Raw genomic sequence first — 11953 nt, 5'->3', positions numbered from 1 at the left:
AGACTGCAGACATAGTACAGGAGATAGTCAGAGACTGCGGACATGGTACAGGAGATGGTCAGAGACTGCGGACATGGTATAGGAGATGGTCAGAGACTGCGGACATGGTATAGGAGATGGTCAGAGACTGCGGACATGGTATAGGAGATGGTCAGAGACTGCGGACATGGTACAGGAGATGGTCAGAGACTGCGGACATGGTACAGGAGATGGTCAGAGACTGTGGACATGGTACAGGAGATGGTCAGAGACTGCGGACATGGTACAGGAGATGGTCAGAGACTGCGGACATGGTACAGGAGATGGTCAGAGACTGCGGACATGGTACAGGAGATGGTCAGAGACTGCGGACATAGTACAGGAGATGGTCAGAGACTGCAGACATGATACAAGAGATCAATGCAGCCTCACCAGTGCCCGTCAGATGCAGCCTGCCTGTGTCCCCAGTGCAGCCAGCCAGCCTGCCTGTGTCCCCAGTGCAGCCAGTTAGCCAGCCTGCGTCCCCAGTGCAGCCAGTTAGCCAGCCTGCGTCCCCTGTGCATGGGAAGAGAGAGGAGAGCCTCCGCCTGGTTGATTAGAGCGCCGGGAACATAACAGATTTCATTTCAATAGCTGTGTGTTCCCCGCCGCGCGCCGTCACATACAGCCCTCTCCTCTTTGTCTGGGCACTTTGATAGACAGATTACCCGTCCAATCCTGGGACGGGTGATCTGTCTATCAAAGTTCCCCGGATAAGGGGGAGGGGCTGTATGTGACGGCGCGCGGCGGGGAACACGCAGCTTTTTAAATGAAAGCTGTTATGTTACCAGCGCTCTAATCAACCAGGCGGAGGCTCTCCTCTCTCTTCTGCGCTATAGGACACCCCCATAATGGGCGGCACCAGGGGCAGGGGGGTGAAGCCCCGCCCCATTATCGGCCATTTTCTCTATCGACATATTGCCGAAAAGGCCATTTTTAGCTGATATGTTTCGGCGCCCAAAATTTCGGTGCATCCCTAGTTTTTACCCTTCATTACTTTATCCAAAACTACACAAAACAAGGTATGGGCTAAAATTGGATCTCAAAAGATAGCATACATTTATCTTAACCAGTTCCCACCCAGCCTGTTGCAAAATGACGGCTGGGTGGGACTTTCGTCGTTCTGGGTGGACGTCATATGACGTCCTTCCAGAATGCACCTCGCATGTGGCGCTGCAGGCGTGATCTGTCACCACCGGACACAGCCAATTACGGATCAGTTGTTCAGGCCCACTGCCAGTACTATGTGATCGAGGTGACCAACCGCAGCAGATCACATGACAATTGTAAATAATGAATGGCTTCCTTTCACGCCGTCCATTGTGTTGCTGTGATTGGCCCTGCCTGTACCATGTGATCACTGTAACCTCACAGCTAATCACAACAATACTCACTGAATGAATCGGTTTCATTCAGTAAAAATTGCTGTTTATACCAATAAAATCCATTTGTATAAGCAATCATAATGCATAAAAAAAGTGTAAAAAATACTAGTATAAGAAACAAAATAAAAATTACAGTATCTATACCAGATGCTATAGCTTTCATGCAAACCAAATAATATACACTTATACCACTGAAAGATGCACTTTTTTTTATTGGCATTGCCACCAGGAGAGGAAGTTCTGGAGATATTCCTTGTGGAATTTGTTCTGAGCAGACTCGATCACATGACACATTTCATGCCTCAACCACACCATCCAATCTAATTCCTAAGGATTTATGGTGTGTTGCCTAATTTCTACGTAACGTGAAGTCCTCAGACCAGTAACCCTTCTTTCATTTTTTAGGCCTCCAGAGTTGGTGGTTTGGTACACTTGTAGCCTAATTTTCCAACTTTTATCTGAAGGAAGTGACATCCGTGTGGTCTTCTGCTGTTGATGTTGATTTCCTGTCATCCTGGACCGGTCCTATCATTCTCTTCTGATCTCTTCCACTAATAAGGTGTGTTCCTCACAAACTGGCAGCTGGCTGCATGCTTTGGAGACCATAGTACGGTAATGGCGAACCTTGGCTCCCCAGATGTTTTGGAACTACATTTCCCATGATGCTCATACACTCTGCAGTGTAGGTGAGCATCATGGGAAATGTAGTTCCAAAACATCTAGGGTGCCAAAGTTCGCCATCACTGCTATAGTGGGTGAACATTTTCAATGAGGTCAGCAGTTTCTGAGATTCTGCAACTTCTACTATCAGTTATTTGAGACTTAAATTTGCTTAGATTGCATTTTTCCCTATTCTTCTGTAGGACCGAATAAACGCTGAGTCCATATCTGCCTGCCTAGTTTATATATTGAGTCCATGTCTGCCTCCCTACCTTATACATATATTGAGTTGGTCAGATTGGCTACACTCATTTCTCTTTCCCATTCTTATGATCAGCCTTTCTCAAACAGGGTTTTGTGGAACTCTGGGGTTTCTCCTGAGGTTGCCAGGGATCCTTGATCAATGAACAGTTTTGGTCTCTTCATTAGGTAACTATTGACGCCATCTTTTAAGCTATCTGTGAGGAAGACTTTCTTGCCAAAAATTACAAACAATTTAAGAAGGCCCTTCTACACTGACCACCTTTATGCTTTTTCACTGACCACTCATATGCCTACAGTATATAAGAAGGCCTCCTCCACTAACCACCTCTACACCTATAGAGGGAGGTCTTGCTCCACTGATCACCTATAAGGCTGGCTTCACATATGAGCCGCATGCAGCTTACAGCAGGGTTCCGGTGCGTGCTGGTTCACCGTTTTAGGTCCAATTTCAGCCCGAAGGATTGGGGGGAGTGACTTGCAGCAGGAACTGGTGTGATCGTCTTCTGTGTGCTGCTCCACTACTGGCTCAGATTGGCTGCCCGACTTCTCCCTCTCCTGCCCAACTGAGGGACCCCACCAGAGGGGATAGTAATGAAGGTGACACAGGAAACAGGGACAGTAATGAAGGTGACACAGGGAACTGAGGAAATAGTAATGAAGGTGACCCAGAGAAGTGAGGGGATAGTAATGAAGGTGACCCAGGAAATGGGGACAGTAATGAAGGTGACACAAAGAAGTGAGGGGATAGTAATGAAGGTGACCCAGGAAACTGGTGGACAGTAATGAGGGTGACACAGAGAAGTGAGGGAATAGTTAAGACCCCTTTCACACTGGAGGTGTTTTTCAGGCGCTTTAGCGCTAAAAATAGCGCCTGTAAAAAGCCTCATCTGCAATCCCAGTGTGGAAGTCCGAGTGCTTTCACACTGGGGCGCTGTACTGGCAGGACGGCAAAAAAAGTCATGCAAGCAGCTTCTTTGCAACGCTTTAGGAGTGGTGAACACATCGCTTCTAATGTGCCCCTGCCCTTAGAAATCAATGGGCAGCGCTGCCGAAGCGCCTGCAAAGCGACTCGGCAGCAGCGCTTTTAACCCTTTATTCGGCCGCTAGCGGGGGTTAAAAGCTTCCCACTAGTGCCTGAAAAGCCCCGCAAAAATGACAGTAAAGCGTCGCTAAAACTAGCAGCGCTTTACAGCCGACGCCTGGGTGCTGGCAGTGTGAAAGGGCCCTAATGAAGCTGACACGGGAAACTGGGGACAGTAATGAAGGAGACACAGATAAATGAGGGGATAGTAATGAAGGTGACACAGGAAATAGGGGGCAGTAATAAAGGTGACACAGAGAGGTGAGGGAATAGTAATGAAGGAGACACAGATAAATGAGGGGATAGTAATGAAGGTGACACAGGAAACTGGGGACAGTAATAAAGGTGACACAGAGATGTGAGGGAATAGTAATGAAGGTGACACAGGAAACTGGGGACAGTAATAAAGGTGACACAGAGAAGGGAGGGAATAGCAATGAAAGTGAAAAATAGGGAACTGAGGGGACTCTAATGAAGGTGACACGGGAACTGAGAGGACAGTAATAAAGGTGACACACAGGGAACTGAGGAAACACTAATGAAGACAACACAGGGAACCGAGGAGACACTAATAAAGGTGACACACGGGGAACTGAGGAGACACTAATAAAAGAGACACACAGGGAATTGAGGAGACACTAATGAAGGCGACACAGAGAACTGAGGGGACACTTAGAAAGGAGACACACAGGAACTGAGGGGACAGTAATGAAAGTAACACATTGAACTGAGGGAATAGTAATAAAGGTGACACAGAGAACTGAGGGGACAGGGATGAAGGGGAAACACAGGGAACTGAGGAGACATTAATAAAGGTGACACAGGGAACTGAGGGGACAGTAATGAAGGTGACACAGGGGACGTTAATAAAGGTGACACACAGGGAACTGAGAGGACATTGATGAAGGTGACACAGGGAACTGTGGGGACATTAATAAAGGTGACACAGGGAACTGAGGGTACAGTAATGAAGGTGACACAGGGAACTGAGGGGGCGTTAATAAAGGTGACACACAGGGAACAGAGAGAGGACATTGATAAAGGAGACAGAGAGAACTAAGCGGACACCAATAAAGGAAACACACAGAGAACCGAGGGGACACTAAAGGATACTGATAATTGATTGCCCGACCCCCTCCTCCTCTATCATGCCTCTGGCAGCCTCATATTGCAGGGAAGCCCCCCGGGGAGCCGTGCCCTCAGCCACATGTGCGTGAGAACTCTGCAGCTGGAATGTTTGTCTAAAAATAAATATGTGCAAAAAAAAAAAAAAAAAAGGAATCGAAAATCATCTTTTTATGGGTGTGGCGGGGCGGAGGGGGGTGTTGTCGGGGGTGTCCCTGAATGGCAGTTTGGAGATGTGGTCACCCTAGCCTGTGCGCTCCCCTATGCACTCGGCGGTTGTGGTACTCAGTTTCTTGGGGAGCCACAGTCCATTGTGAATATTGTGTCCGGGTTTCAGGCAGTCTGAAACCCGGACACATGATTCAAATCCTGGACGAGTGTCAACCCTAGGCTGGCCGCAGATGGGGGTTGAGCTGCAACGGAAGGCAAAGAATGCCAGGCCCTCCTGAGGCTGGCACACTGCTGACTAATATATATATATATATAGGAGGCATGGAGCTGCCATCTAGATTTAATAGCATTCAAAACGAGTAGCCCAGCAACAAGTCCCACCCCCGAGGAACGAATACAAGTTTCAAGTGGTTGTGTAAACCCCATTAAAGTCCTCTGGAGGTGAAAAAACAAGAATGGCGCTAAGGATAATGAGACAACACGCTGTGCTTAACTGTCACAGCCCTTCCATCAATGTACAAAGCGGCTGAACGGCTTTTTTGTTCGATGGCATGGAATGTGGGGCGAGTTGAAGGGCGGAACTAAGAACGAGAGCCGAGGGGAGGACAATACGCAGCACCATCCGACCTTTGGAACGCAAAACAAGGAAGCCACGTGGAACGCACAGACCGGAAGTGCTTCGGAGCTTCCTCTCCCCGGCTCTCTATGGGAAGAAACGAGAGGGGGAGCTGATGTGTGCTCTGATCGCCGGTAAATAACGATATGCACGTTGTGTGCTGATGGGGGGGAAGAGGGAGAGCTGTCATTTGGAGGGGGGGGGGGTGTCATGTGATCATGTCTATCTGGTATAGGGTTATGGTGCCCTCATTTGACCACCAGGGGTCTGCATGGTCCTGTTAAAGGGTAAGTTCACTTTTGCAATCTAGGGGCACCAGTAGGTAGTAACAAAACTGAGCAGCTTTGTAAAATGGGTTTTCGTTTTATTTTCATACCTGTAGGTCTTCTGGCCCCCCCCGCAAGCCTGGCTGAAAAACTCCCAGATAGCAACCCCATCGTCCTGCCTTGTTGCTATGATGCGAAAAACCATTCGTTTTTACTCCTCCAATGCTGGGAGCGTCCAGTGGTTTCCATGGCATCCAGTGATTCCCGTGTCCTAGCAACAAGGCAGGACATGGGGGTTGCTAACTGGGAGTTTTTCAGGCAGGCTTCCAGAGGGCTCCAGATGGCCTTACAGGTATGACTATAAAATGCATGGATGTATATGTGTCACTGGGCGACCTTACTCCCAGCACAGAGAACAAGCTGTCAAAGACGGCTCTCGTGAATGTGACTGCTGGGACAGCCAATCTCAGTGGTCACATGATCCCCAAATCTTCCACCCCTTGGGTGTACAGACCCTAATAAAGGGATGCCGGGGGAAGGGTTATCTGTACCGTGAGCCTTGCGTGGCGTGTTTGTGTACCGGCATCGCAGGTGCCCTTGAGAAATGCAGAGAAAGTGGAGCCCCCGACCCCTTTATTTGTTAATTGCACCTAATCATAGTGCTGCGGGAACATGTGATCTGTCATGTGTTAAATCACGTCACAGGTGCCATTAAGAATTAAGAGAACCCCCGCCGTCTGCTGAACTCCAGCTTGTCTTAGTGGGAACACATGCAATTATGCACACGATCCATACCAGTGTGAACCTAGCTTAAGAGTCACCTCCCACTTTGATGTGGTTGCAGGATTGACTCTGACCACTGGGCACCGCTGATGCTCATTATTACTACAGGATGCCGGTCATCTGACCGTGGAATGTGCAGTGCTATGTTATCACCACCAGATGGTGCTATGGGGCTTATAGCTGTAGGGACATGTGTTTTGTGGCTTTAGTGCAATGTAGTGACCACTAGATGGTGCTGTGGTTATTACTGTCATAGAGCTTCAAATCACCATGCAGTGTATTGTGGCTGTAGTGCTTTGTACTGACCACAAGATGGCGCTGTTGTTATTAATGATATAAGGATACAAGTAACCATCCAGTGCTTTGTGGCTGCAGTGCTTTGTATTGACCACAAGATGGCGCTGTTGTTATTAATAAGGATACAAGTAACCATCCAGTGTATTGTGGCTGTAGTGCTTTGCACGGACCACAAGGAGGTGCTGTTGTTAATAATGATATAGGGATACAAGTAACTATGCAGTGCTTTGTACTGACCACAGGACAGGATGGTGCTGTTATTAATGATATAAGGATACAACTAACCATCCAATGCTTTGTGGCTGCAGTGCTTTGCACTGACCACGAGTAGGTGCTGTTATTAGTGATATAGGGTGCCCATTGTTGCTAGAGGGATACAGATCACCTGACTGTGGTGCTTGTTAATGTAGGGATACTCCCTGTGTATTGTGGCTGTAATGCTATGTAGTGGCCACTAGATGGTGCTGTGGTTATTAGTTCCATAGAACTTCAAATCATCATGCATTGTATTGTGGCTGTAGTGCTTTGCACTGACCACAAGGAGGTGCTGTTGTTAGTGATAGAGAGTCCTCATTGTTACTATAATAGGGGTACATATCACCTGAATGTGGCATGTGTCAGTAGTGCTGTGTTATCACCAGCAGATGGCACTGTGGTGCTGGTTACTAGAGGGATACTCTCTTTGTATTGATCTCCATGAGTATTGTGGCTGTAGTGCTTTGTACTGACCACAGGAAGGTGCTGTTCTTAGTGATATAGGGTGCTCATGGTTACTATAGAGATACAGGTCACCTGACTGTGGTATATGTCTGTAGTACTGAGCTATCACCAACAGATGGCACTGTGGTGCTTGTTACTGTAGGTATACTGCCTGTGTATTGTGGCTGTAGTGCTATATACTGACCATAAGATGGTGCTATTGTTAGTGATATAGAGTTACAATCCTAAGTATTGTGCGCAAATTGCTTTAGGGTCAAGTCAGGATTGTCAAGGAAGGCATGAGAAGACCCACACGGGGAAAAAAACCCTTCTCCTAAGCGATATGTGGCAAAAGCTTCACCTACAAGTCCCACCTCCTATCCCACCACCGCATGCAGTGATGTAGGGATACAAGTCATCTGTGTATTGTGGCTGTAGTTCTACATACTGACCAATAGATGGTGCTGTAGTTATTAGTGATCTAGAGATACAAGTCATCTGTGTATTGTGGCTGTAGTTCTACATACTGACCAATAGATGGTGCTGTAGTTATTAGTGATCTAGAGATACAAGTCATCTGTGTATTGTGGCTGTAGTTCTACATACTGACCAATAGATGGTGCTGTAGTTATTAGTAGGGATGCACCGAAATTTCGGCCGCCGAAACATATCGGCCAAAAATGGCCCTTTTGGCAAAAAGCCGAAAGAGAATTCTTGCCGATACTGGTGCCGAAAATGGGGCGGGGCCTATCAGGGGGGTTTCATATATTGTAGAAGAGAGGAGAGCCACCGCTCTCCAATGGGACGGGTGATCTGTCTATCAAAGTGCCCAGACAAGGGGGAAGGGCTGTATGTGACCGCGCGCAGCGGGGAACACACAGCTATTGAAATGAAAGCTGTGATGTTACCGGCACTGTAATCAATCAGGCGGCGACGGCTCTCTTCTTCCTTCACTGGCTGCAATGGGGACACAGGCCGCACTACTGGGGACACAGGCCGCACTACCGGGAACACAGGCCGCACTACCGGGAACACAGGCCGCACTACCGGGAACACAGGCCGCACTACCGGGAACACTGGCCGCACTACCGGGAACACTGGCCGCACTACCGGGAACACTGGCCGCACTACCGGGAACACTGGCCGCACTACCGGGAACACTGGCCACACTACCGGGAACACTGGCCACACTACCGGGAACACTGGCCACACTACCGGGAACACTGGCCACACTACCGGGAACACTGGCCGCACTACCGGGAACACTGGCCGCACTACCGGGAACACTGGCCACACTACCGGGAACACTGGCCGCACTACCGGGAACACTGGCCGCACTACCGGGAACACTGGCCGCACTACCGGGAACACTGGCCGCACTACCGGGAACACTGGCCGCACTACCGGGAACACTGGCCGCACTACCGGGAACACTGGCCGCACTACCGGGAACACTGGCCGCACTACCGGGAACACTGGCCGCACTACCGGGAACACTGGCCGCACTACCGGGAACACTGGCCACACTACCGGGAACACTGGCTACACTACCGGGAACACAGGCTGCACTACCGGGGACACTGGCTGCAATGGGGACACTGGCTGGCTGCATTTGACGGGCACTGGTGAGGCCGCATTGATCTCTTGTATCATGTCCGCAGTCTCTGACTCTCTGACCATGTCCCCAGTCTTTGACCATCTCCTGTACCATGTCCCCAGTCTCTGACCATCTCCTGTACCATCTCTGTAGTCTCTGACCATCTCCTGTACCATGTCCCCAGTCGCTGACTATCTTCTGTATAAAAATATTTTTAAAAACAGTCACTTTCGGTATCTGTGTTGTTTCGATATCGGTTTCGGGATCAAGGAAGATTTATTTTCGGTATCGTTTTCGGCACCAAAAAACCCATTTGGTGCATCCCTAGTATTAGTGATGTAGGGATACAGGTGTGTGTATTGTGGCTGTAGTTCTACATACTGACCAATAGATGGTGCTGTGGTTATTAGTGATGTAGGGATACAAGTCATCTGTGTATTGTGTCTGTAGTTCTACATACTGACCAATAGATGGTGCTGTGTTTATTAGTGCTACAGAGACACAAATCAGCATGCTGTGTATTGTGGCTGTAGTGCTGTTTACTAACCACTAGATGGTGCTGTGGTTAGTGCTATAGGGCAGGGATATGCAATTAGCGGACCTCCAGCTGTTGCAGAACTACAAGTCCCATGAGGCATAGCAAGACTCTGACAGCCACAAGCATGACATCCAGAGTCAAGAGGCATGATGGGACTTGTAGTTTTGCAACAGCTGGAGGTCCGCTAATTGCTTATCTCTGCTATAGGGATACAAGTCAGTATTCTGTGTAATCTGATTGTAGTGATGCTGTCTATCCTCTGGGGGTGCTGACACTCTTCCTGCTTCTGTACAGGAAGTAAACCGCTTAGTTATAGAGTAGTTGGCAGTGAGTGTCAGCTATGGCTGTAATTGGTTCATTCTGTCTATTCTCAGATTTTCCAGCTGTAGAGGTGGCGGCTCCGACTACCAGACCAACGGCAAAAAGAAAACTGTATAGACAATGCCACTGAGCGTGAGTGAGGGAAGAGGTCATGTTTCCGAGAGGATACTGAGCCTGACCCTGGAGATCATCTACCTGCTGACCGGAGAGGTGAGGAGGATTCTGGGAGGTCACATGACATCACTCTTATCTCTATTAGCCACTTCCATACCGGGCCTATTCTGGCACTCCTCTCCTACATGTAAAAATCATCTTTTTTTTTTGCTAGAAAATTGCTCAGAACCCCCAAACATTATATATGTTTTTTTAGCAGACACCCTAGGGAATAAAATGGCGGTTGTTGCAACCTTTTATGTGTTTGCGCCACAATTTTCAAACGTGTTTTTTTTTTTTTTTTTTTTTGAAAAAAAAATGTTTCATGAATTAAAAAATAACAAAACAGTAAAGTTAGCCCAGTTTTTTGTATAATGTGAAAGATGAAGTTACACCAAGTAAATAGAAACCCAACATGCCACGTTTTAAAATTAAATTAAATTAAAAATCTCCATAGGCGATGCTTTAAATTTTTTTACAGGTTACCAGTTTAGAGTTATAGAGTAGGTCTAGTGCTGGAATTGTTGCTCGCGCTCTAACGCACGTGGCAATACCTCATATGTGTGGTTTGAACGGCGTTTACATGTGTGGGCGGACTTACGTGTGCGTTGGCTTCTGTGCGCGAACTACTGGGGGCGGGGGCGCTTTAAATTTTTATTTTTTTATTGCTTATTTTACTTTATTTTTACACTTTCTCTTTTTCATTTTTTTTTTGATCACTTTTATTCCTATTACAAGGAATGTAAACATCCCTTACAATAGGAATAGTGTGTGAAATGTCCTCTTTATGGAGAGATGGGGGGTCAATAAGACCCCCCCATCTCTCCTCCAGGCTGGAAAGCATGAGATCAAAAAAAAAAAATCACGATCCCATGCTTTCCAACCGCGATCGCGGCTTTGTTTACAAGCGTGGTCCGGACGTGACGTCATAACGTCGCACCCGGATCTCCGATGGTCATAGAGATGACTGGTGACCATCTGGTCAACGGAAATCTCTATGATTGTCATCCGGCGGTGGCCGATTCTATCTCCGGGTCCCCGATGGCACGGGAGAAGCACCAGCAGGAGGGGGGGGTGTCCCCTCCTGTCGCCTGTAAGAACGATCTAGCAGCTGAACTGCCACTAGGATCATTCTTACGGTGCACAGAATCGCCAGCTTAAAAAGAGGATGTCCGAATGATGCCTGTAGCTGCACCCATCATTCAGATATTCCCACTGAAAGTCAAGGACGTCATATGACGGCCTTGGGCTGGAAGTGGTTAATAAAACACAGACCTGACCGGAGAGGTGAGGAGGATTCTGGGAGGTCACATGACATCACTCTTATCTCTATTAATAAAACACAGACCTGACCGGAGAGGTGAGGAGGATTCTGGGAGGTCACATGACGTCACTCTTATCTCTATTAATAAAACACAGACCTGACCGGAGAGGTGAGGAGGATTCTGGGAAGTCACATGACATCACTCTTATCTCTATTAATAAAACAGACCTGACCGGAGAGGTGAGGAGGATTCTGGGAGGTCACATGACATCACTATTATCTCTATTACTAAAACACAGAGCTCACTGGAGAGGTGAGGAGGATTCTGGGAGGTCACATGACACAATGTTTTTTTTAGAACCATATGAGTAGAGGTCCTTATGTTTGTGACACTGATTGTGTTGCCCCCATTATGTTGCAGCATTACAGACCTGTGAAGGAGCAGATAGTGGTCACGAGTAGATGGACCGAGAAGGATCCGCCTTCCTCCCTAAAAACTGAGAGGTACAAGGACAAGAAGATTCTGGACATCACCAAGGAGATCATTGAGCTGCTGACCATTGATTTAAAGTTGGAAAAGGACGTCACAATGGATAATCAGAAGCCCCTCCCATCTCCGGGTAAGAGAAGGTGGACCTATTGCTCCTTGTGATAAAAAGACAATATTCTAAAATCCTGAAATGTCTTTCTGAGGCAAAACTAGCCAGTGGAGGGT

The 11953-nt window shown here is 47.8% G+C and overlaps 2 protein-coding genes across 2 annotated transcripts in view; one reads left to right on the top strand and one right to left on the bottom strand.

The window, feature by feature from the left end:
• LOC141106742 (uncharacterized) overlaps positions 1–11953 on the bottom strand; it is a 168525-nt gene that overhangs the window by 114999 nt on the left and 41573 nt on the right. The window lies entirely within an intron of this gene.
• Positions 1–11953, top strand: part of LOC141105431 (uncharacterized) — a 101131-nt gene that overhangs the window by 84643 nt on the left and 4535 nt on the right. The window contains exon 9 of the mRNA XM_073595287.1: positions 11660–11858. Within this exon, the coding sequence (XP_073451388.1) occupies positions 11660–11858 (199 nt within the window). The remainder of the gene's footprint in view (positions 1–11659; positions 11859–11953) is intronic.

Source organism: Aquarana catesbeiana, linkage group LG08, assembly GCF_042186555.1.
Source record: "Aquarana catesbeiana isolate 2022-GZ linkage group LG08, ASM4218655v1, whole genome shotgun sequence".
NCBI classification, from domain to species: Eukaryota; Metazoa; Chordata; class Amphibia; order Anura; family Ranidae; genus Aquarana; species Aquarana catesbeiana.
Note: the sequence above shows the minus strand (reverse complement) of the source record. Positions and strands in the feature narration are given on the sequence as shown.